The 26,071-nt window shown below is 43.6% G+C and overlaps 1 protein-coding gene across 1 annotated transcript in view; it reads left to right on the forward strand.

Moving 5' to 3' along the window:
• PLEKHH2 (pleckstrin homology, MyTH4 and FERM domain containing H2) overlaps positions 1-11,267 on the forward strand; it is a 117,033-nt gene extending 105,766 nt beyond the window's left edge. The window contains exons 25-30 of the mRNA XM_054997552.1: positions 2,596-2,737; positions 4,332-4,477; positions 5,873-6,002; positions 6,468-6,554; positions 7,414-7,551; positions 10,498-11,267. Of these exons, the coding sequence (XP_054853527.1) occupies positions 2,596-2,737; positions 4,332-4,477; positions 5,873-6,002; positions 6,468-6,554; positions 7,414-7,551; positions 10,498-10,683 (829 nt within the window). The 3' untranslated portion in view covers positions 10,684-11,267. The remainder of the gene's footprint in view (positions 1-2,595; positions 2,738-4,331; positions 4,478-5,872; positions 6,003-6,467; positions 6,555-7,413; positions 7,552-10,497) is intronic.
• The last annotated feature ends 14,804 nt before the right edge of the window (positions 11,268-26,071 follow it).

Raw genomic sequence — 26,071 nt, forward strand, 5'->3', positions numbered from 1 at the left:
AGTAGTCCAAGCAATGGTCACCTCTAGGCTGGACTACTGTAACGCACTCTACACTAGGCTTCCCATGAACCTGATCCAGCGGTTACAACTGGTACAGAATGCAGCGGCACAGGTCATCGTCAGAGCACCAGTATGGGGACATATTACACCAGTGTTGCGCCAGCTGCATTGGTTGCTGGTGGAGTACCGAATCAGGTTCAAGGTTTTGGTACTAATTTATAAAGCCCTACGCAGACTGGGACCAACGTATTTGCGGGACTGTCTCTCCCCATATGAGCCTCAGAGGACCCTTCGTTCGTGTAATAAACATCTATTAAAGGTCCCTGGCCCTAGGGAGGCCCGCCTGGCGTCGACCAGGGCCAGAGCCTTTTCGGTCCTGGCCCCAGCCTGGTGGCTCTGTCTCATGAGACCAGGGCCCGGGAAGACTTGTTAACATTTCGCCGGGCCTGTAAGATGGAGTTGTTCCACCAGGCATATGGTTGATGCTAGGTGGTGCCCCCCCCAGGCAGGGGGGGGGCGTTAAACCATATGCCCTCCCATGCAATGTCATTGTCCATCTTTTTATATTTTTGTTCTGAGAAGAACTGCTGTATGGAACGTCCAAATCAAATTATGTGCTGCCTTGTTTGTTTGCTCTGTGTGTGTGTGTGTGTGTGTGTGTATGTAAATGTAATTTTAATGATAAGATGTATTTTTATAATTTTAATGATAGTTAAATATGTTTTAAATCGTGTTGTTATCTGCCCTGAGCCCGCTGATGTGGGGAGGACGGAGTATAAATCCAATAAATTAAATTAAATTAAATTAGAACTAGGATGGGCAGAAAAAGTTCTCTGTATCAAGTTTCTGCAAGCCAAGCATAATTTTATAAACCACTATAATGCCCCCCTTTCATCTTTTTTCTAAGCTGAAAAGCCATAGACTGTTTAGCCTTTCCTCATAGGAAAGATGCTTCAACCCCTTAATGGTGTTGAAGTAGGGCCCTCCCCTGTACTTTTCCCAGATTTGGAGTATCTTTTATTTTATAGGCTGATGGTGGAGTGTTGAACCAGGGCTGCTTTCACACCAGGTGATTTTATGTGGTAGTTTGGTTGCTGATGCAATTCTGTGTGAAATTACCCAAGCAACAGAGATTCCAGACAGCCAAGGGTAATTATTTTTGCTGTGGTTTCCCTTCCACACCTGATGTGCATTGAAGCCTCCCTCTTGTGTTCTTTTCTGACCTTCAGGATTCTCTTTCCACCATTTTAATTTTTTTTTAGGAGCATGGGTAACGCAGAATAGAAATAACATGTAATACCTTAAAAAAAACTTTTAAAAAAACTTTCACCTATTTGCAGACATCTCTGTCAATCCCTTCCCCCTACCCTAAAAGCAGGCTGAGCTGTGGGTGAGTGTTCTGATCAAAGAATCTCCACAAGTAGTAATGCTGAATAATGTAGTGCCTTTAATAATCTTTTTAAGAAACCTTCATATTTGCACATCCTCCAGTGATTCCCCTCCCCTCTGTTTAAAAAGGTAGGGGATTTTCTTCTGTTATATTAACTTCTGCAGGGACCTAGCCCCTTGCAGTCATCAAAAATGAAAAGAATGATTGATTGGCACTTTACTGAAGTTCTGTAATTATACTGTTCCCTCTTCAGATCCAGGAAAATGCCCCTGCCGATAGCATCCTGCTCAGAAAGCACAGTGCGTGTGTTCATGCATGCATGTGTGTGTGTAAAAGGAATGGACTGTTAATGGTCTGTGTACAAATGAAAGACAGTGTCATGTGGAAACATGAAAAAAGCAACACTTAGGTGGGAGATCCTTGGTGTAAAAGCAACTCCGGGTTTGAATTCCTCCTTTGACAGGAAGCTCTCTGGGTGACCTTGGCTTTACAGGATTGTTGTGAGGAGAAACATACTTAAGGGAAGAGGGCATGTATGGCACCTTGTGTTCCTTGGAGGAAGGATGGGAGAATGAATGAATGAAAATATCCCAAGAAATTGCTGTATTTGATAGATTTGTGCTTATTTTCAGTATGAGACACATGAATTAATAATAAAGAAGAACATACACAGAAGTCTTTCCCCTTGCCATTGGCTAACCTCAACTAGCCACATACACCTCTGGTTAGAGTGCTCAGTAAAATTAATCTTTAGCAGTTCTCTTTAGAGAAACTGATGATAGAATCAAACTGATAATTTAAGCACCTTGAAATTTTTGTAAAGCCCTGAAATACATCTGTCAGATGTCTAGAAAACTGGTATGTCTGGTTTATATTTTCGTCATAAACTGTTTAGATAAACTTTTTTGAGAGCCATTGATTTGATTTCCTTTCTTTATTCCAAACCATCTGTTCTTTGCTGGATAGTAGCTGAGATATGGATAGCTGTACATGCCTTTGATCTATACTTCTATATATTTATAAAAACTGTATGAAAGACATGCACATCGAATATACATGAAGTCTTTAGTAAAATCTGCATTGTAGCCTCTTGTTCTTCTGTCAGTTACAGGTCCAGGTTGAGTAAGAGATAAAAACCCACAGCCAGTACATATGAAATGGATAACCTACCCTAGCATAATACACCTCTTTTTTTCCATTTGCAGGCTCTATTTTTCAGTTCAAGTCCGTGGAGAGACAGAACGGGAAAAAGTGCTAATGATGTACCAAGCAAATGATCAAATTCTACATGGGCTATTCCCTATAAACAAAGAACTGGCACTGGAATTGGCAGCACTTCTGGCTCAGGCAAGCTGTGTTTATCAGTTGTCTGTCTATTTATTTATTTATGTCTCAGAATACCTATATGATATTATCTTTATAAAATGAAAAACTAAGTAATTATTTTCTATCTATATTCTTCCTCTAGGGCACAAGTAGGTGAAATCAAGCATATAATTGGTCACCAGTGACCTTCATGCTTGAATTATATTTGAATCCAAATTGCATTGGTCAAAAGCCAGTATTCTCTCCACTGATCTCACCTGGGCACTTTTTATTAAATTTGAAATGTTCATCTGCTTTCTTTCATCTGCTTTTATTTATTTGACAGTGCCCAAGGGTTTATACGCTAGTTATCAGACAAAGCTCATAGACTTTTGGATTTTTACTCTGGAGAACTCTGAGCTTTCCAGATGATTGTGGGATAGTGTTTGTTCTTATTGCTGAAGCTTCACTAATCTGGCTCCATTGTAAGTAGCATAATATCCCATACCCCCCACATGTGTGAGAAGTGTGCAGGAATTAGCTTTGCTTCTTGTAAAGTAGACTGACTACAGCTTTACAGTAGAAGAGAGATTCATGGCAGCACCAGGACAATCTAGGGAGCAGGTCCTTCAAACAACTGAGTGGGTTTGGGGAGGAGGGATGAACAGAAGAAGCAAAAAGGTTCATAAAATGGTGGGAAGGCTTACAGGGGAATGACTAGGATTCTGCTGAGCCTGCAGGCACCTTAGGAATTCTGACACAGGATTGTGGGCACAGCCACAGAATAGCTGCCACAAGAGGTGGAGACAACCACAAAATTTCAGGGAGTGAGGTCAAGCATAACTCTAATAGTAACACTTCATTACAGGCAGAAGCTCTGTTTAACAGGGTACCATTTAAAATGAACATATTGTTTAAAAAAGTCTTGCATGCACACAGCTTATCTTGAGTCATCTTAAAAATCTGTGCAGCTAATCAGATCTCCAGTGGCCACTAAGAATCCTTGCTGGGCGCTACCCATCAGCTGAAAAAAGCAGCCGGCATTTAAAGGGCTTTTTTCAGCTGATGAGAAGGAAATGTACTCCGATCTGCTGCAAAGCAGTGAGTGGCATTTAAAGGGCTTTTTTCAGCTGTAAGCATTCTGAAAGCAACACTTTTCTTGCCGCTTGCAAGCGGCAAGAAAAGTGTTGCGCTTTGCCTGAAACTTCCTGAAGCAATACAAATTCCTTTAGGAAGCTTTGCTTCAGGATTCCCGAATCGGCTCAGCAATGCTGGGGCCGATTTGAGAACCCTGAATCCAAATTGGGCCCAATCCGGGTTAAAAATCCGAATCAGAAACCCAAAGCACACACCCCTACATACATGTAAAAGGAGTGCATAATTTTTTACAAGTGTATAAATTCTAGCTTTTGTGTGCCACAGATTATTTCAGTAACTGAAAATGGGATGGTTTCCATGTATTTGACTTAACATAATTAGACTTATTATCTCTTCTCATAATCAAGCTTCTTGATGTAATTTACTTGAGAGAGTCTTGAAAATCATTACATTAGACTATAGGTTCTGAAATATATTGAACCTCAAAAATGTTTGTTGCAATAATCATCATCTTTATTTTTCCTTGTTTGTCCACTAGGTGGAGATTGGGGACTTTGAAAGGCCTTTCTCAACTCCAGCTGGGCAAGACACTTCCCAGTCCAAATCTAATCAAACATTAAAACAAGTTGTGGAGAAGTTTTATCCAAAAAGATATAGGGACGGCTACTCAGAGGAACAGTTAAGGTGTGCTGCTTAAATGCTTCACTTTTTAAACAAAGCACAAAACTGTTCTATAATGATTTTATTATACAATGATGGTAAGAATTGGATTCTGTATGCACTAAACAAGTTAGATGTATTGTTACGAAAATCTTAGGTCACTCAATTAGGGAGATTGAAGAAATTTTATTTATTAACACATTTTTCACATGTATATATACAGCAGCATACTGAATGGGTTTCAGCAGTGGTATTGCGATCAGATGTATATGTTTGTGTCAAAACATGGCAGCCATACTTATAAAATGAAGGATTGCACTTTTAAATTTGACAAAACCACTTAGACTCCTCATAAGTAGTTCGCTATTCTGAAGCATCTTTCTTGCATATATAAGGACTGCTGTATGTGTTACGTGCACATATTATGTGTATGCAAGTTATATGTGCCACAATTTTTCAAAACTGGATGTTTTTATTTGATTTGTACCTAGCTCAGAGTATTATGGTTTATAAAATGAAAATACTTGCGTTAAATACTAAATATTTATTAATATTTTTGTTTTCAAAAGCTCAGATTCTTTTGTTTCTTAAATTGAGTTCCTTACTAGCAGTGTTATACTGTTTACTGAACATGAAATTTGGTCTGGCTATTGGATTACTGAGTTCAATATTCATGTTTTGGTGGTGATTTATAAAGAAACTTCAAAATCTTGTGCTGGTTGAACTTGAAAATACACAATTGTATCTACATAGATTTTTGTGTTTAAAGAGTTCTGTGCTGTATATCTTTGTGCCCCACTTTCAGTCATGTTCTCCAACTATATATTGTTATTGTCTAACTCTTTGCAAAACATCTCCAGCCACTGTAACATTTGTTGCTGAAACAAAACATTTGCTGCTGAAACAAAAATATACATTTCACAAAATAACCAAGAGTCTTTTGGCATCTTAATGACTAGAGCATGGATCAGGGCACAGTCTTTCGTGAGACAGAGTCCACTTCAACTGATACAAATTTTACATAGAAAAGAGCAAGAGTCCAGTAGCACCTGTAAGACTAACAAAATTTGTGGTAGGGTATGAGCTTTCGCGAGTCCGAGCTCACTTCTTCAGATACATAGACTCTATCACAGGAACAGTGTTATTCCTGAAACTTTGACAAGCAAAGATGGGTATGGAATGCTACTTTAATGTGGCTTATTTCTTACTGCATATCATGAAAGGCAAATGGAAGCTTCTAAGGTAGCATACGTAATAAGTTCTTTATCAGAGAGGTCCTAAATACTTCAAGCCTTGAGCAGCTTATCTGGAGAGGCAATATAACTCTTTTTGTTGTTTAGTTTGGATTGATATTTGACATTTTTCCCCTATATTATATTCAAAATTCACCAATCATATCTTTATGTTTGATGTCAATAGACAGCTTTGCCAGAGACTGTCAACAAAATGGATGGCTCTCCGTGGTCACAGTGCTGCTGACTGTGTTCGTATTTACCTTGCTGTTGCTCGAAAGTGGCCTTTCTTTGGTGCTAAGCTATTTGCTGCAAAAGTAAGAGTTTTCAGTAATTTGGGGGAGGGTTGTTTTAACATTTATGCAAACTATATGGTGACTGAACAATAGATGTTACACTGCATTTCACTTCACTGTAAACTGATAATATCTCTAGACTAGAAAAGTGAAGCTATATCACCTTCTCAGAAACATAAGCCTAGTATACCTTCCCCTAACTTGGAAATTGCCAAGGAAATGCCATGGGTTTCTATTCTATGCACTGTGAACTGAGCTGAAAATCAAATAATAATTTTAGTGCATTTTACTAATATTTCACAAAGAAGTATAGACTGACTGACTGACATTTTGCTGTGTCTTGAGAAAATACTAAAATACTTTTTACCTGACTTCAACCACTTTGATTTTTTTGATTTTCTACTACCTGAGAAACAAAGCTTTGAATAGTTCAGTATTTTATTCATTTTAATAATTGCAAACCATGTCAATATATTTTCTTTCCAGTCTCTGACAATATCTCCAGTAGAGAATGCTTTCATATGGCTTGCAGTTTATGAAGATGGCATAAGTGTTCTTGAATACAGCTCTATGGTAAGCAAAAAATAGTTTTGAGTGTTCCACAAAGACAGATATAGATGTAGCTGTTAACACACTATCTCCATTCATTTTAACATACTTCATCTAGGTATTTACTTAGCTGCCTGTCTGAGATTTTAATTTAAAGAAATTGCTTTAACTTAAAGAAATTTCTATACAGCAGTGATTATTGCAGAAATTATATTCTCATTATTTTGCACAAGAAATACTGGCCAAGATCCATACATGACAATGAGGGAACATGGAGTTTTCAGCCCCTCCCTTCCAGTGGCTTACAGCCGAAGGTTACTGGACCCTCAGGAGTAAAATCTGATGAGATTTGTTGAACAGTGCTCTGTGAATATGCAGAAATGCTTAGCCTGCCTGGGACGGTAGTGAGCAGGATATGTTTTTCAGTTGCTTTTCTCTTATTAAAACCATGGTGAATACGGTTAAAAATTAAATTGTCAGCAAAATAAGGACCCCATGCAAATGTGGTTCCTGTGATGGAATATTTATAGTGCCCATTTTCAACTATGGAGGGGTTTTTACAAGTAGTTTATTTAGTTTTAATCCTAATTTATTATAGCCAGTGTCAGAATTGCTTTGTTCACTAACAATCTTACACATGCTTACTTACTCTGCAGTCCTTACTCAGAAGTAAGTCTTATTATGTTCAGTCATCTTACTATCAAGTAAACATGTATATTATGTAAATAATATGTGTAATAAAAAGGACTAATTTTTACATAATCTGTTCAAATTTCTCAGAAAAATGTATAATTCTTACTGATAAAATGAGCTGGAGAAAATTCACATGCAAGTGAGAAATTTCTTTCCTGCTTGTAATGAATGTTTTCTTTTATCCTTCAAGAAATTAATAGTGACATACTTATACAAGAACCTAATGACCTTCGGAGGTTATCAGGATGACTTTATGCTGGTGGTTAATAACATGCACACACATGAAAAGCCAATGGAGAAACTCCTGTTTGCTATGAGCAAACCAAAGGTTAGTGTGTTAACAGTTGATTATGTTAGTATGTTATAGGTAGCAACATACAAAAGCTTGAAGTTCTAATAATTTTGTCTATTTTTAGTAGTGTAACAGTTACATTGACTATAACTAAATCTTCAGACTGCAGTGGTTTGCAGGGTTTATAAAGAACATCCCAGCCCTCACCAGTGAATGCTAGTGAAAAGGGAGGTGGTATGGTGATACCTACTGCTGAGACAATGTCAAAAGAAAGCATAAGCAATTTATCATGACATACTAAATAACACAGAAACTACTCAGTAGGTACATAGTGGTATAATCCCTCTCCCCATGCCAGCATTTGTCGGCAACATTTCCTTACAGTACAACCCTCTTCCTTGTGTAAAAAAGTCCTTCTGAATAATTTGATTTTGCATAGTTTACAGAAATCCAGATAGTGGGGGCCCTCCTAATTTTATCAGGCAGATCATTCAATAAGGAGGGGGCCCAACAGAGAATGCGCATGTACAGGCAGTTGTTGATTTTGCCCATTTCTGAGGTGCCCCCTGTAGATACCACTGTTCAGATGAGTGAAGCTGCCATGGAGTATAAAGAGAGAGGCTGTCCTACAGATATGAAGGACCAAGGCCCTGAAGGCTTTATATGTGACAGCCAAAACCTTGAATTGAGCCTTGTAAGTGATGGGTAGCCAGTGGAGTGAGTGCAGAATGCTAGTAATATGCCTAGTTCCCAATAATAACCAAGCTGCAACATTCTGCACCAGCCAGAGTCTCCAGGTTGGCTTTGAAGGGAAACTTATGTAGTCTTTATTCATTATTCCAGGTGGCTATATTGGCCATGACAACAAGGTAGGGATCCATTTTCCAAGATAATCTGAGCTGGGATAAAGCCTTTTTTGCAGCTACATTAACTAGCTTCTCTAGCAACTGACTTGTTATAACTCTTAGGCTCTTCATCAAGATGGCAAGGGCCAGTTGAACCCCACTGAAAATGAGGAGCACAATGTCCTTCAAGATCCCCATATATCTGGGTTCATTTTGTTGGTTCACTTACAGCTATTTGATCCTAACAGTCAGGTAGTGACTCAAAATCTCTACTGTATCACCAGGGGATTAGGATAGAGCAGAGAGTTCATTTCTCCTTAGCCTACCCCTTCCACTGCCCTCCCTACAAAAGTAAATAATCATAGCCAGAAGCAAGAGCAGTAGTTACTAAATAGGTCAGAAGATACCCAGACAGAAACTTAATATCAAGTCATAATATGGAGGAGTGGAGAACAATGTAAGCCTGTTGGAGAGAATAGTGGAATATAAACAAAGTATGTAAATAAATAAATATAAGTACATAAAAGAAAATTATAGCTGGAACTTTAAAATTGCATCATCAGTCTTCTGTGCAGTCCCACATTGGGACTGTGCAGGCACAGGCCAGCCATGGAGAAAGATTATCTAGCTCTAAAACTGGAGGAGGTTTTCCCCCCGCTCAACACACATGTGGACATTTTCCTACCCAAAAGACATTGCTGGGCAGAACTCTCCCATATCCCTGTTCCTTTTTTGCTGCCATTGAGAAAAGTTCTTCCCTTCGCTCTTTCCTCTTCGCTCCCTTCTTCGGATCTTTGTCTTCAAATAAGTCTTTCACTTGCAGTAAAATAAAGGAGAAAAAAATATAGAGACAAGTATGTCTCAAAGCATTACTTAAGAAGTGTTCTAAATGTGACACCAAGGTGCCTCATACAGACGAACATGAGATCTGCCTTCTATGCCTGGAAGAATCACTTAGTGTCTCCACTTGTTGGTATTACCAAAGATTTACCCCAAAGGCTAGGAGTGATTGGCCCTCCTGCCTCAAAGCAGCAATGTGGGAGATGGTTTGGTCAGTTCCAACCAGACAGCAGCAAAGTCATCTGCCGAGCATGAACCCAACTCCCAACCCAAGTGACCCTGTCTAGTTCAGAAGGCTCATATACCGGATCCAACCATGAGTTGCTTGCCAGCTCCGACTACACCACCTACAGAGTCCTGCCCATCCAGGGTATCGACACCTGTCCTGTGGAAAGATTTAAATGCTGCTCACCAGAACCATCCCATTCCAAGCGCGCTGCATCAGATTTGCCTACAAAGAAATTGAAAATGAAATCCAAACACCCCAAGTGATCGGCTTCCACTTTTTCACATTGTAGGCACGATCACTCTTCATCTTTGATGCCTTCGCTTATTGTTGAGGAAGAGATCATCACCACTCCCTCAACACTCTCACCTCCACCCACTCCAACTTTACATCAGAAGGAAGAGAAGGTGAACTTAACAGAGGAGTTGCAATCCATCTTTACTATGGATCCAACTCAATCAGTTCTGTTAACAGCAACTACAATTTCAGTTCTGACAGTTGCCTCAGCTCCGATAACAGGCCCAGCTGTTCAGTTACCGATGTCAGAAGCTGCACAGCAACAGTCTTTACCTCAGACATGGAACCCAACTCCAGTTCCAACAGTTGCAGCTCCTCCTTTACCCATGCCTTGACCAGTGGGAAAACGTCCACATATGCACATTAAGCTGGGGGGAGCGCCCCCTACAGTTTTAGAGCTCAAGAGGCTTTCTCCATGGCTGGCCTATGCCTGCACAGTCCCAATGTGTATCTGCACAAAAGACACTAGACAAACAGTTACAGGTAAGTGCAACCCTGTTATCCTGCAGAAAGCCAGGAAACTGCACACAACTGAACAGTGGCAATTTTGTTAGGTAAATGCATCTGTATCTCCTTCAGTGGCTTAAAATGTTTGGAAATGAACCAGCATCACTAAAGACTTACAAGCTGCTAGTGATCGGTTTGGGATTCAGTGATTTCCAAAGAAATGTGTATTTCTAGCTATTGATAAGCAACACATTATCTTGTATTTGCTTAAAGTTCAGTATGTTAAACTTCAAAAATTTACCAATGGTTTTTTAAAAAAAATTTCAGATACTTGAGATCACTCTTCAAATCGCCAGCTACATTAACAATTTCCATCAGCAAAAAGGAACTGCTCACCACTTCTCTGCTCCAGCAATATTGTCTCTACAGACAGAAAGACAAAATAGCAAGGACATAGGTTGTCATCCATTATTGCTGAAGAACAGACCAACCAAAGGACCTACTTTGTTATGAAAAAGTCATATACCTATGAAAATAAATGGTGGTTGCATGTTTGATGACTACATTGTATTGTGCTACAGGAGCACGGATAAAATAGTATGTTTGATGATCTGTTAGTGGTACTACCCATGAGCCAGTTTAGGCTCAAGCTGAGACTAATGTAAAAGATGACCTTGACCTCTTTAAAAAAGACTCCAACAGCATCTAAATCCCCTTTTGTGTGTGTGTGTGTGCAGACGTTTCAGCTGACTTGCAGTAACCTCTCATGAGGTTTTCAAGGCAAGAGATGTTCAGAGGTGGTTTGCCATTGCTTGCCTCTACATAGCAAGCCCTGGACTTCCTTGGTGGTCTCCCATCTAACCCTGCTTAGCTTCTGAGATTTGACAAGATGGATCATCCAGGGCAGGGCAGGGAGAGCCAGTTTGTTGTAGTGGTTAAGAGTGCAGGACTCTAATCTGGAGGTTTGATTCCCCACTCCTCCACTTGAAGCCAGCTGGGTGACCTTGGGTCAGTCACAGCTTCTAGGAGCTCACTCAGCCCCACCCACCTCACAGGGTGTTTTGTTGTGGGGATAATAGTGACATACTTTGTAAACCGCTCTGAGTGAGTGTTAAGTCATCCTGAAGGGTGAATCGAATGTAAATTGAATGTTGTTGTTGTTGTTGTTATCTAAATGTTACCATACTCAAATATTTAAATAGGATGGGTGTTCTGATACACATATGCCCTATTATTTACCTGAAAGAAAGACTAGGTTTTTTACCACGTGCCATAAAGAAAAAGAGGAGGCCATGTTAAATTTACATATGAGTTAGTTATGTACAATAATACAAAAACTTTTGTGTAAATCCTTTTTTTTTTAACAGGGATCATCTTACATTCAGGAATATCTTCCTTTGGGATAAGATACAGGTACATGTGTACAGGCAAGAAACACCATGAATCTGAATAAAAAATAATCAGTGTTTAGAAAGAGCTATTAATTTATATCCAAACAACTCTTTCCTGTCCTCCCAAGTTATCCTTTTTATTATTCCTTGATTTATTCCTTAAATTAGCATTGGTAAATACAAAAGTACCTTCTCATTACAACTTGGAATATGTTGAACCAGTATTAGGGATTTTCAGAAAGTTTTTCAACGTAGGCTTTTGTTTTTAGAGATGTTACCCCAGTATTAAAAATCATCAGTTTAAAGGTTCATTTACACATGCAGAGATGCTACTTGAGATAAAGTGTGTAGTTACTTGATTATTCAGCAGTAGGATGAGTTCATACATGCAAGCTGATCACAGTACTAGATGCAGAGTTTCCATAATCTCTCAGGCACAATATTGTTAAATGAAGGCAGGTTTTTAGTACTAGTTTTTGTAAGAAGTGAGTATTCACTGAAGAGGGAAATCCTTCCACTTCCTCTCCTATTGCTTGCCTCTCACCTGTCACCACCACCCTACAATCCTTCTACTGCTTCCCTCCAACCCTTCTTTCTCCCCCACTGCTTTCTGTCTCTCTTGTCAGCTACTTAAAAAATCAGTTTTTAAAACATCCTGGTTATATGGCAGTGTTGACCATGATCTGACAAGATTTCAGCTGGGTTTTTTTTTACATCATTTATCACTTTTATTATTTTTGTGTCCTTTAGGCGGGAATTCCCCTCTCGTTTGTAGAAAATATCTCTCCTTTCTGTTACTGGCCCTATATAGATTATTTGATATGCACTCTGAGGTCAGGATTGGAAATCAGATGTACAGTAAAGGTTTTTCATTATCTGGAATAACAACAAATAATAATAGAAATGAAGGAGAGAGATCCTGCTTTATTTTTCATCCACTTAAACAGGAATATGAGGAGCAAGATGGAAAACAAAAAAAAGAGAAATAAAATAGAAGTAGGTATGTTTTATGTCAGGAAACAGAGTCACAAACTGTGATTCTAAGCATGTTTTCTCAGAAGTAAATTCCACTGTTCTCTGTGGGCTTATTTCCTAGTAAGTCTGATTTGGAGTTCAGCCATAGCATACTAGGCCATAATAACTGGGATCAGTGCTCCTTTAATCATTCTACAGATCTCTCTTCCATCAGGGCTTTTTTTCTGGGAAAAGAAGTGGTGGAACTCAGTGGGTTGCCAGCACAAGGGGCAACTCTTGACGGAAGGCAGTGCCCCTCGTACCACTTGTGCATGCACAAAGTGCGTGCATGCTCCCAGGACCACTGAATGACATCACTTTGGGTCTGCTGGAACAAGGGGGAAGTTTTTTAAAGTTTAAATTGCCCTTGGTGAAAATGGTCACATGGCTGGTGGCCCCGCCCCCTGCTTTCCAGACAGAGGGGAGTTTAGATTGCCCTCCGTGCCTCTGTCTGGAGAGCAGGGGGTGGGGCCACCAGCCATGTGACCATTTTCAAGAGGTGCTGAAACTCAGCTCCACCGCGTTCCAGCTGAAAAAAAGCCCTGTCTTCTATCATTAAATTAATGTAAGATGTGTGAAGTAATATATGTCACTTATTTTCATGTCTATTCTTGGAGTACTGTTACACTTTCAGCAGTTTCAGATTAAGAAATTTTAGGTTACCAAGTCTGAAAAAACAGTCACAATGACACATTAAATCCAATCTATATTTAGGGCCCATTGGACTAGAAGGAAACACAATACCATGTGAACAAAAGATAATTCAAAGACTGAGCACCAACTCCTTTACTTTGATTTCACCCCCCCCCCCAAAAATCTACAGATTACTTTATAATTCAACACATATTTAGAAATCTAGCTTCTGCAAATCAGTTGAAAGTCAGTGAATGTTAAGATATCTAGTGATGTATTTATGTGTGTGAATGTCGGCCAGACTAGACACAATGGCTTCCTTGTGGCCACACAAGGACACCACCACCATAATAAAGTGATTTAAAAATGCTGCAAGAGCCCTATCCTGATTGGGCCTACAGTGCAGTAGACTGAGGCATTCCTGTTTCCCCTACCCTTTTGAAGTGTCAGCCTCTTGTGGCTGTTTTGGCACTGAAATAAGTAACTAATGATGTAATAATAACAACAATTCTGATGTCAAGCAACAAAAATATAGTTCATCTTTGTGGCTTCTGTGCAGGTCCACATTAGGACTGCATGCGTACAGGCCAGCCACAGAGAAAGTTTCCAGAGCTTTCTAGAAGACTAGGAGTGCCCCTCCTCCCCTTGGCGCTTTCCTGCCAAAATATCACATGACCAAGAGGACAAGTGCTATTCCCTTAGTTTTCTTTTTGCTGCTGTAGAGAAATGTTTTCCATTTTCTCCTCACCTCATTCTTGAGACTGAGGAGACTTTCCAGGGCAACCTCCTTTTTTGTCCTACTAGTTGAAAAAGAGTTTTCCTTTGCCTTTTCAGTCTTAGTCAGTCCACATTTTACTAAGATTGTCAAGCTTTTACTCTTTCACAATTGCTGTTCCTGTGTTCTTACATACCTGTATGTGACACCTTGGCAGAATTTGGTCTTTGGTTTAAGTTTCACACTTGAAGGGATACTGAGATTTGTTTTCTTCTTTCCTAGATAGAACATATGCGTACCATTCTTATGCTTTTAGCACTCTATTCTTCCACGGCACTCTTGATAGTGTGCCTTTGGAAAATAGTACCATCTCAGAGGCTGCCACTGCACGGTAGGGACTCTGCTATGAGGGTGTGTCTCTAGGTGGCTCTTGGTCTTCTGCCAAATGACTTTGTCATACAATTACTACTTTTACCTAGAATACTAGATGTATCTTACTTTTCTTTCTTTTTTGTTTTAGTACAAATATTCCACACCATTGCAATGTGTTGCAGTTATGTTTTCCTCAACTAACTGTTGCCAACTCCTAGATACTCTGATTGGAATCATAGACTATTTGGCCTTGCCACACACTGTGATGGTCCATGCCCTGCCCTATTGTTTGCTTCTTTGCTGCCAGGAATACCATGTTATTAGGGGATTTCCTTGCTAATCTATTGGCAAGGTAATTGGGTTTTTTGTTTTTTCCCCTAGCTGTTTTTGCTGCACTGATTGCTCTGCTAGCAGTGAAAGAGTCATTATTATCAGTCCTTTCTTTGGCTCCATCATGCCTGCTTAATTGGTTTCATTATTCTGGTGTGGAACTGCTATGTTTTCACTCGTACTGACAAGTCCAACTTTTGGTCAGCTCTTTTTCCTGCACTATAGCAGTAATTTCAGGTTTTTTCTGAGTGGCAACTGCCTCTTCATGACTACCATATCTTGCACCTCTAAGTGGATAAGAGTCTCTGCTGAGGCTACTGAGGACCCTGCTTCTTGTACTATTGATTATTTTGGGGACTCAAACATTCTAAACTTTCCTCTTCCTTATTAGACAAAGATATTCCAAAAAGAACTGTAACCTTTCATTAATTTTTTGTACCTCTCTGGTGCTTCATTTTTAGTGTGTAGCACTTCCACTTGTGTAATGAGGACTTTGTGGGTTCTAAATGATCTCCCCCATTCATAAAGTTTCATAATATTTATTTGCCCCATGCCCTACCCAAGATTCCCTACTAGGAGTTGGCTTTCAGCCCTCATGTCTCACAACTCTATCAGTTGTCTTAGTCATTCAGGCTCTAATACCTAGCAGTATTTTCACACAACCCTTATTTTGTGGGTTGGTACAGGCTATAACACTCTCTCTTGAGTGCATGACTGTTCAGTGCTTTTTACCTAGCACAGCATTCTCCACCAGAGCACTGTGTTTCCTTGCCACATTCCTGCTTGTACTTCAGCAGGGGCAGTTCTACAGATGCCTGCTTCTTTATAAGCACCTCGGGGTAAATGCCAATAAGACACTACATGTCTGTTGGGAAGACAGTCCTCCGTGGTCTCTTACTTTGAGAGCTTCATGCCCACCTCCTTCAGTAAGTGAACCTGCTACTCTCCAAATGTGGAACTGCACTGAAGCCACAAAGATGAAAACAGGGTTGCACATACCTCTGTTGTTCATCGAGTGGTTTTCTGTGCAGGCACGCATCCCTCTCTCTGACCCTGCTGTGAACTCTCTGTAGTCTTAGTTTCTGGGGGGTCTCCCACAGTAACATGAAGGGAACGGAGGGAGTAGCACCCTTCCACTGGTCATGTGAGGTTTTGGCAAGAAAACACCAAGTAGAGGAGGGAGCTCCTAGTCTTCTTGAAAGCTCTGGAAATCTTCGTGGCTGACATGCACACGTGCAGTCCCAAGACCACTCGATGAACAACAGGTAAATGCAATCCTGTTTTCTTACCCACATGCAAATTATCAAGATGTTGCAGTCTTGATTGAACTTTACTTTAATTTAAGTGCATTTACAAGCAGTACAGCTTATACACAGGATTTGAGTCCAATGGCACCTTAGGGATCAACAAGATTTTTAGGATTTTAGCTTTCAAGAGTTAGAGCTCCCTTCTTCAGCTTATACACAGAACAAGTGTCTCTAGGAGGTTTGTTTGCAGACAAGAAAAAAACTGTAATTACTAGTGATTAAATCACTGATTTATATATAATGATGTGGGATCTCCCAGTTGAGCATATATGTATTTACCACTAATACTTGATATCCATGAGTTTTGTTCACTTATGAACATGAGATTTTTCTTGTATTTTAAAAATGAAATTTCAGATGTTTGATAGTAAATTATATTTTAAATCTGGAGTTCCTCTTAGCTAGTTTTTCCTTTTAAAGAGCTATGGCCAAATTCAGAGCTTTCATAAAAGAGAATGTTACAAATAATGTGGAGAAAGACAGAGAATATCATAGGTACTACAATCACTAAAAGTAAATTAGACAGCTAAGTCAGATAAACTGTGTACCTCTTTGGGTGTCCCTTCTACTCCTCTAAACACTACTTGTACAACTTTTGAAACTGATGGGGGCCAAACTAACGCTTTTTTCGGATTGCATTGTAAGACTCTATTAAAAGGACAGGACATTTTTCTGCAGGCCTGCTGGCAACCCGATTGAGGGGGAGGCAGTAATCTTTTCCACCATGTTGTTTTCCCAATCTGAAATGGCTGCTCAGTACTGTCTTTTGGCATTAGGTCAAACATGCATGTACTTAGTGTGCTGCCCCAGTAATACAACCTGCACTTCCCGGAGTATCAAGTTAACATTAGTCAAACAATGAATTTAAATATATTTAAAGTGACAAGGTGCAAAAAGTGCTCAACATTAATAAATACATCTACATACAAGATCAATTATTTATCCATTCAATATATATGAATAAACACAACAAATAATTCAATAAATATACCAATAAATACCACAATAAATATTCAAAAGGTTATTACAAAACAGTCCAGCCAGTGGAGAGTATGTAGTCACTCCTGGACATGGAGAACAGTATGGGTGTATTTAGTTCACACAAGAGCCAATAATCACAATGATGGTATTCCAATATAAATCTCCTGTGTTTTACTTTGTGAATATCAAAAGCCTCAAAGGGCTGAAAAACTTCAATGTAAAGCTGCAAAAATGCCTGCAAAGCTGCAAAAAACGCCAACGGGCTTTGCCAGCATAAATTAATTCATTCAATCCCATTTCATAAATCACTTCTTCATAGGCTTCCATTTTCAAATATAAATTCCAAATCAGTCAATATTTCACCACCATGTTGGTTTCAAAAGACGGTCTGACGCCATATAGCATCTCTTCAGGACTGTTCTGGATTGTGTATGCACTTTTGGCCCCTATATGAATGAGAATCTGTATAACTGCTGTTTCCAAAAAAAGAAAAAGCTCTAATTTATACAACTCCCAGTTTCAAGTGCAATTTGGCCCTCATTTAGCACTTTTCATTTGTCGTTTTTCTGAGTAATTGGATATAAAATAGGTTCTCAGATTTTATTTGAGTGGGTGGAAGATTTTCTAAGGTGGTAGAAAGTTTCATCACTTCATTTTCACAGGATAAGAGAAATTGGCTCACATGTAAAATTCAGCTACAAAATTAAAATAAACAATAGAAAATTTTGTAGCTAGGTAACTCTGACATGGTAAGTTTTTAGTTTTTCATCATGACAAGTGTTTAAAAATGAAATTTTTCCTTTTTGGAAATAATGTTCATCTTCGTTCTTCTGTGCCTCCACACATGGGGACTGCGCAGGCGCAGGCCAGCCGCCGGAGAATTTTCTAGAGCTTCCATGGCTCCGAAGGGGCCGTTTGTCGCGCGCCTCAGCGACCGTTTTCCCGCCCAAACGGTCACGTGATCCTCCAGCGACCAACGGCCCCTTCCCTCAGTTCTCTTCTTGCCGCCGCTTGGAGAGAACGTGAGCTTCGTTGCTCTGTGCTTTTGTGCTTCGTGCTTATTCTGACTGATTGCTTGGCTTTTGACTTCGGACTTCGTGACCTCGACTATTCTTCGGATCTCGTTTTGGACTTTGTTGTGGACTCGGTAATTTGACTCGGACTGTTTTGACCTTCCTTTCGCGTGCCCCTGAAGATGGCCTCTAAGGCTCTCTTCAAGCATTGCCTGCAATGCCACACAAAAATGGCCAAGACCGATGGCCATGAACTGTGCCTGTTCTGTTTGGGGGAGACCCATAATGTGACGGCCTGTAAAATTTGCCAGGGCTTCACCAGCAAGGCCCGGCAGGAACGCAAGGCCCGACTTAACTCCTCCCTGTGGCAGAAGGTCATGTCCGGAGGCGCCCCGTTGCCCTCTTCCAAGGCCGGCCCAAGCCCCTCTGCCGAACGGCATTCGAGAGCTGGCTCAGTGGCCTCCACGAGGTCGGGGTCGAAACCGCGTCCCCCGAGTACCTCGGCGTCGAGAGCGGCCTCTCCAGCGCAGGGACCGGTGCGGCCGCCCCGTAGCGCGTCATCTACCAGGTCGGATCCGAGACCAGCTTCGGAACCGAGGATCCTGGTACCGAGTCCCCGGTCGGAACCGACGACCGGATCGGTTCCGATGAAGCCTAAGAGGTCGAAGCCGAGGTCCCCTTCGAAGGCGAGGAGCGCGTCGGTTCCGAGGTCTTCTTCGGAACCAGCGAAGAAGAAGAAGAAGACCAAGCATCATCGGTCGCCGCGTCCCGCTCCTCAGGAGGAGGTCATCGTGCTTCCTCACACGCCTTCCCCTCATCTGGGCTCCCCGGAGCCAGAAGACATCTCCGTGCCGGTGCCGGATCCGATGGCCTTCGAGACGGTGCCCGCAGAGTTCTCGTCGGGGCCGGAGCCGAGCCCGCGCCGTCGGAGCCGACCATCGCTTCCCCTTCGGTCGCCGAGGCTGGAACCGAGCCCGTCTCCTCGTCGGAGCCGTCCGTCGCCTGTCCGTCCGTCTCCACCTCCGGTCGGTCGTGAACGGCATGGTTCCGGGGACAGTGTCCGATCAGTCCGGTCCACTGCGTCCCGGCATCGACAGGCTTCCTACCTCCCCTCGCCATACCGTTGCCAGTGGGAAGGGGCACCTGCAGGCTTCTCCGTGTCGGAACCGAGGCCTTCGACGTCGAGGTCGGCGTGGGCTCCCCCTCCGCTCCAGGTTCCGGAATCCCAGCTCGGTTCCGATGAGGAGGATGTGGAGAGCTTTGGCGGCTGCCAGTCGGAGTCCTGGTCCGAACCATCGCCACCTGAGGAGCTAGTGCCATCTGCGGACTCCCCATTCGAGGACCTCCGCATCTACGCCGACCAGATGGCAAGAATGGCCAAGGCTCTCGAGATGGACATCTCTTCAGCAGCCCCAAAGACCAAGGACAAGCTCCTCAAGCGTATTTACGGGGACAATCCGGCGTACGTTGGCTTCCCCATGCTCGAGGGTATTGAGGAAATCGTGGAGAAGGTATGGCAGGTGCCCTGTGATCAACCTCCAACATCCAAGCGCATCGAGCAGCTTTACAAGATCAAGCAGGGCACCTGGCCGGCGTTGGTGAAGCACCCTCCACCTTCCTCCTTGGTCACGGAGGAGTTCAACCCCCGGCGGTCGGGTCACTCCTCGGTGCCTGCCGATAAGGAGGGCAAGAAGCTGGATGCCATGGGCAGGCGCCAGTACATCGTCGCTTCGCTGGGTCTGAGGATTGCCAACTACCAGACCATCATGGCAGGGTACCAGCTGTACCTCTGGGAGAAGTTGGCATCCTATACCCGGGACCTCCCTCCTGAGCAGAAGGCTGTGGTGTCCCTGCTGCAGACAGAGGCTGTCCGGCTGTCTAAGCAGCAGATGAATGCCGGGAGCCACGCTGCTGACACTGCTGCTCGGGGGATGGCTTCGGCGGTGGTCCTCAGGCGCCACTCCTGGTTGCGGTCTACGGCCCTGTCCCAAGAGGTGCGTTCCAGGGTGGAGAGCATGCCCTTTGAAGGGGACTCGCTGTTCTCCAAATCGACCGACGAGACCCTGAAAAAGAAAAAAGAGGACAGGCAGACGGCACGGTCTTTGGGTCTGGCTCCGGCGGACAAGCCCTCCTCCAGGCCACGGTACGCTCCCCGGTCCGGCCCTTACCACTACCAGGGCAGGTACCAACATCAGCGGCCTGGCTACCAACCGTATCCTGCCTACCAGCAGCGGCCATACCCTCCCGCACAACAGCAGAGGAGGCGTCGGCCCTTCAAGCCTCGCCCGTCACAACAACAACAACCGGCCCAGCAGAGAGATCAGCAGGGTGCCGGGAGGCAGTACTGATGGGTCACGCCAGCCGTATCCCCGAACTTTTCGGACAGACTGAGTCCACTCCTCTCTGAGTGGGAGTCAATAACATCTGACTCATGGGTCTTAACGATTGTTGAACTGGGATACGGGCTGGAATTCGTTGAGCTGCCTAGATGCAGTTCACCCCTGACAGCTGTCAATAACACTATGGCCGAGCTGGATGCGGAGATCGTGTCGCTCTTGGCCAAGGGTGCTGTGGAAGAATTGCCCTATGAGGACTCTGTAAAGGGTTTCTTCTCTAGGTTCTTCCTGGTCCCTAAGAAGGATGGGGGCTTACGTCCCATTTTAGATCTGAGGGGCCTTAATGCCTTCCTCAAGGTGACCAAATTCAAAATGGTTACGTTGGCGGCTGTGATCGCCTTGCTCAAACACGGGGATTGGTTTGCGGTTCTTGACTTAAAGGACGCATACTTTCACGTGGGCATACGGAAGGAGCACAGGAAATACCTGAGCTTTGTGTACCGGCAAAGGGTTTTCCGGTATAAGGTGCTCCCCTTTGGCCTGTCCACTGCCCCACGAGTGTTCACTAAATGTGTGGCCCCTGTGGTTTCCTTCCTACGGGAAGAAGGCTGTACCATCTTTCCGTACCTCGATGACTGGCTCATCGTGGCTGAATCGGAGTCTAGGCTGGTGCAGGACATTGGCTTGGTACTCAGCACTTGCCAACGCCTGGGGCTCCTGGTGAACTTGGAAAAATCCAAACTGGTACCCAGCTGCAAGGTGTCCTACATTGGCGCACTCTTAGACTCTGTGGAGGGTAAGGCCCTGCTCCCCTTGGAGAGGGCTCGGTCCCTACGGGGCCTAGTGTCCATGTTTAAAAGGGACCGGTTCCAGTCTGTGCGCACTATCCAGTGCTTACTAGGGCATATGGCAGCGGCCACCTCTGTGGTGCCTTTTGCTAGGCTGCGTATGCGCCCTCTCCAGAACTGGTTTGTGCGGAGGTACGATGCTCTGTTGCACCCTCCGTCCCTCAAATTCTCCATCCCGAGGGTCATCCTCTCCTCCTTGGACTGGTGGCTGTCTGATGACAACTTGTTTAGAGGGACCCCTTTTGGGTATCAACACCATGACATCACGGTTACCACTGATGCCTCTCTGTTGGGATGGGGGGCTTACTGTGGTGATGTGTCTGTGCAGGATGTCTGGTCTGACAGGGAAAAGACCCTCCATATCAATGTGCTTGAACTAAGGGCCATTCGTTTCGCACTTGTGTCTCTTACAGCACTGCTGAGAAATCGTCAGGTCTTGGTGCAGACGGACAACACGACTGCCATGTACTACGTGAATCAGCAGGGGGGCACAGTGTCCATGGCCCTGTGCCGGGAAGCCACACTCACTTGGCAGTGGGCTATCAAGAACGGCGTGTCACTCCGTGCTATACACGTGGCTGGGTCAGACAATGCCCGGGCAGATGCCCTCAGCAGGGCCCCCTTACTAGACCACGAGTGGGAACTGAACGGAGAGTGCGTTGGGCCGATCTTCCAGATGTGGGGTCATCCGGTGATAGACGTGTTCGCCACTGCGGCGACCACCAAGGCCCACACGTTCTGTTCCAGGGCAGGGAGCGACCCCCTCTCTATTGGGGATGCCTTCCAGTTTACGTGGACGCAGGGCTTGCACTACATGTTTCCTCCGTTCCCCTTGATTCCCAGGGTCCTGTGCAAGATAGAGGAGGACGGGACGGACTGCATCCTGGTGGCCCCCTTCTGGCCACGGCAGGTTTGGTTCCCGAAGCTCCTGCGGATGTCCCAACGGACATATGTGAGTCTGCCCCCTCGGCAAGACCTTCTCCTAAACGGGAGCCTAGTCCACCACGATCCCAAGACACTGCACCTGACGGCTTGGCGGATCGTTCCTCCCCGATAGGCTTTACTGACGAGGTACAGAGGGTCCTCCTGAATGCTCGTCGGCCATCCACTAGGCGCGCTTATGCGGCCAAGTGGCGCAGGTTTGAGCTCTGGGCACTTGCTAAAGGAGTGGTGCCTGACAGCAGTCCCTTGGGGGTTGTGTTCGAGTATTTGTGCCACTTGCGTGGCCTGGGCTTGAAGGTGTCCTCCCTCAAGGTCCACCTGGCAGCGATATCAGCTGCTCACGCCCGAGTTGAGGGTGCTACGGTGTTTTCTCACCCACATTCCCGCCAGTTCCTTAAGGGCATGTACAATCTTTACCCACCTGTGTCGGCGCCAGTGCCTCAGTGGTCGCTGTCCTTGGTGCTCTCACGTCTCATGTTGCCTCCATTTGAACCTATGGCTACATGCCCCTTGGATATGCTATCCTACAAGGTAGCATTCTTGGTGGCCGTCACTTCGGCCAGAAGGGTCAGTGAGCTGTCTGCACTGCGGTCTGACCCTCCCTTTCTTGTGTTTCATCCCAACAAGGTGGTCCTGCGTCCCTGCCTCGGGTTCCTGCCCAAGGTGGTGTCCGCCTTCCACCTCTCGCAGGATATCTCGCTGCCTGCATTCTTTCCTCAACCTTCCTCTAAGGGGGAAAAGGCCCTCCATTCCCTAGACTTGAAGAGGGCCCTAGCCTATTACCTGGATAGGACGAAGGAATTCCGCTCCTGTCCTCACCTGTTTGTATGTTTTGGGGCCAAGGACAAGGGTAGCAGGGCTTCCTCACAGACCCTGTCTAGGTGGATTGTGACGGCCATTAGCAAGGCCTATTCCCTGGCAGGGGTGGCTTGCCCGCTTCATGTCAGAGCCCACTCCACGCGGTCCCAAGCATCCTCTTCGGCACTCCTCAGGGGGGTGCCCCTGGTTAACATTTGTAAAGCAGCCACATGGTCCTCTGCAGACACCTTTGTCAGGCATTACGCCGTTGATGTCAATGCGGAGCAGGATGTATCTGTGGCCAAGGCTGTCTTACACTCCCTTTTTTCCTGAGGGAGTTTTGGAATGACTTTCTTGGCGTACCTGCTGGGTACCCTTGAGTGAAAGTGTGTATATATGTACCTGGGGGTGTGTATATATGTAAATATTGAGTATTTATGTGTCCTTACACAGTTTTTTTACATAGATGTATATATGCATATCTATTTATTGTTGTTCTTGTTTGTTCAATAAAATTGTGTTGGATTTCACCCCCGCCTTCCTTATTGTGTGAAGCTTGGTACACTCCCATGTGTGGAGGCACAGAAGAACGAAGATGAAAACAGGGTTAACATACCTGTAACTTATGTTCATCGAGTTCTTCTGTGCTGACACACAACCCTCCCTCCTACCCCGCTGTGAACTCCAATGCACGATAATGTGATGGCTGTAACAGAAATTGGTGTTTTTAAGGTGTTATGGCTGGAGTGTGTTGGTCAAGCGGCGGCAAGGGAGAACTGAGGGAAGGGGCCGTTGGTCGCTGGAGGATCACGTGACCGTTTGGGCGGGAAAACGGTCGCTGAGGCGCGCGACAAACGGCCCCTTCGGAGCCATGGAAGCTCTAGAAAATTCTCCGGCGGCTGGCCTGCGCCTGCGCAGTCCCCATGTGTGTCAGCACAGAAGAACTCGATGAACATAAGTTACAGGTATGTTAACCCTGTTTTCTCCCACCATAAACTGCTGGTGGAATAAAATTTAGGATCCTGCTCTAAGATTAACAATATTAAACAGACTTGCACTCTTAAATCCATCAAAAGGTGTATACCATTTAGGATTTCACTGTAAACTACTTAGAGAAACAGCAAATGCAAAAACAATGCAATCCAATGCAGAGTTATTCCTGCCTAAAACCACTGAAATCAATCAGTTTCAGTCATTGTATAGGAGTGTACTGCAAGTTACAGAAGTAGCAGAAAGACTGGATCACCTTTTAGAGGAGAGGGTGGTCATCCAAAAAGATAGGGTTTCCAGGCATTTTTATGCTGTCATCATGTTTGCTGCTTGTTTCAAAGTAACTTAATAATACTCTTTAAAAAGTCTGTAATGTGATACCTAATTTTATTTATGGTACAGTTTTAAATTAAAGTAGTTGGGTTTTGTATCATACATGATCTCAACTGCTACTACACATTCTTGCCCCAATCCAGCAAATGCAATCCATGTGCAAAAGCGGGCTTTTGCAAACACACAATTTGCTATATTATGACCTGCAAATATAATTTTGGATGCATCTCACACTATATATCCAGATTAGCATCTGAAACTTTACACTGTCTTTCTTCATTGTGTTGATTTCAGTAGGATGTGCATTCAAAAGCGGAATCTATATCGAGGTACAACATACAAATATTATTTTTAGATGCAACTAGAGCTGGATAGGAGTGTCTTGGGTTTAGGGATCCCACTCCCCCAGTGGAGGCAGAGAATCCCCCACTTTCACCCTCTACCCCCTGCCTCCACTCACCTGGCCAGCAGGGGAGGAAGGCATGGGAACGGGCCTCCCTGACATGCTCTCAGGGCAGTGTAACGAATGTCATTGTACCACCCCGAGAGCACTCCCGTGCTTCACCACAGGCCAATTTGGGCCCCCAACGGGTTGAATTGGGCCCATTTGGGACCCATTTCATGTGAAGCACATGCGCACTTGTGTGCCTGTGCAGTAACATCACCAGAAGTGACATCATCATGCAAGGGGAAGAAGGAGGTAAAAGCTAGGTCTCTCCCTCTCCCTCTGGGAAGGTAAGGGGATCTGGCAACCCTACTTGGGTTAGATGGTTACAGGTCTGGAGAACTCTCCATGTACATTGAATTTATATATGTCTGTTTAATCCAAAAATGCATAGTCTTTGAAAAGTGTTTAATTAACCTAATAAAGAGATACTTTAATAGAACTTGTACTTCAAATAAATTAATGTTCTATAATTTTTATTTGTAGAGTATTTGTATTTTATTTTGTGGATAGTTAGCATTTTTGTATAAGATATTTTTATATGACTGTAAAACATTCTAATAAAGGGATTATCAAAGAAAACTTGTAGCATTTTATTCTGCAACATCAATTTTAATTCTATAGCATTATTTAATCAATTTATACCCCTCCTTTGTGAAAACAAATTTCCACAAAAATATTAAATGCATAGACTATTTCATAAAAACAGTAGTAGGAAAGAGGTTTTTGACTCTGAAGAGTACCTGGAGTAAAAGGAAAAGAGTGCTGTGTGGAAGTCTATACACCTAAGCTGTAAAGTGGAGGAACTTTGCTTTAAGTCAGGGATTTTTTTCTGGGGAAAGAGGTGGTGGAACTCAGTGCGTTGCCTGCAGAGAAAATGGTCACATGGTTGGTGGCCCCACCCCCTGATCTCCAGACAGAGGGGAGTTTAGACTGCCCTACACGCTGCGGCGCGGAGGGCAATCTAAACTCCCCTCTGTCTGGAGATCAGGGGGCGGGGCCACCAGCCATGTGACCATTTTCAAGATGTTCCAGAACTCCGTTCCACCACGTTCCAGCTGAAAAAAAGCCCTGCTTTAAGTAACTTCAGTCTGAAACTACCAACATCTTACGTCTAAGATCAGTAAATATCTGTGACTAAGCATTAAGAAGACTGTTGTGCCTCATAATTGTGAAGTATTCTGTTAAACAAAATTACCTCAGCTTTCCTTTCCTTGCCTATCTATATACCAACCCTGCCTGTTGAATAAATCTGATAACATTTTTAACTTTACTTAGTCTCTAATGCCATTTCATGTTATGGAGACGTTGGCCTCTTCTTTTCCTCTACTTAATCTTGGGCAAAGTAATAAACCAACTATATATAAATTCTTTAAGTGTAGGTCCAAATACATGCTACCAAAGGCTTACCAGCTCCAGCAAACAGTCTTGTTGGTTTTGGAGGGAAATTCTA

The sequence above is a fragment of the Eublepharis macularius genome, chromosome 1, assembly GCF_028583425.1.
Source record: "Eublepharis macularius isolate TG4126 chromosome 1, MPM_Emac_v1.0, whole genome shotgun sequence".
NCBI classification, from domain to species: domain Eukaryota; kingdom Metazoa; phylum Chordata; class Lepidosauria; order Squamata; family Eublepharidae; genus Eublepharis; species Eublepharis macularius.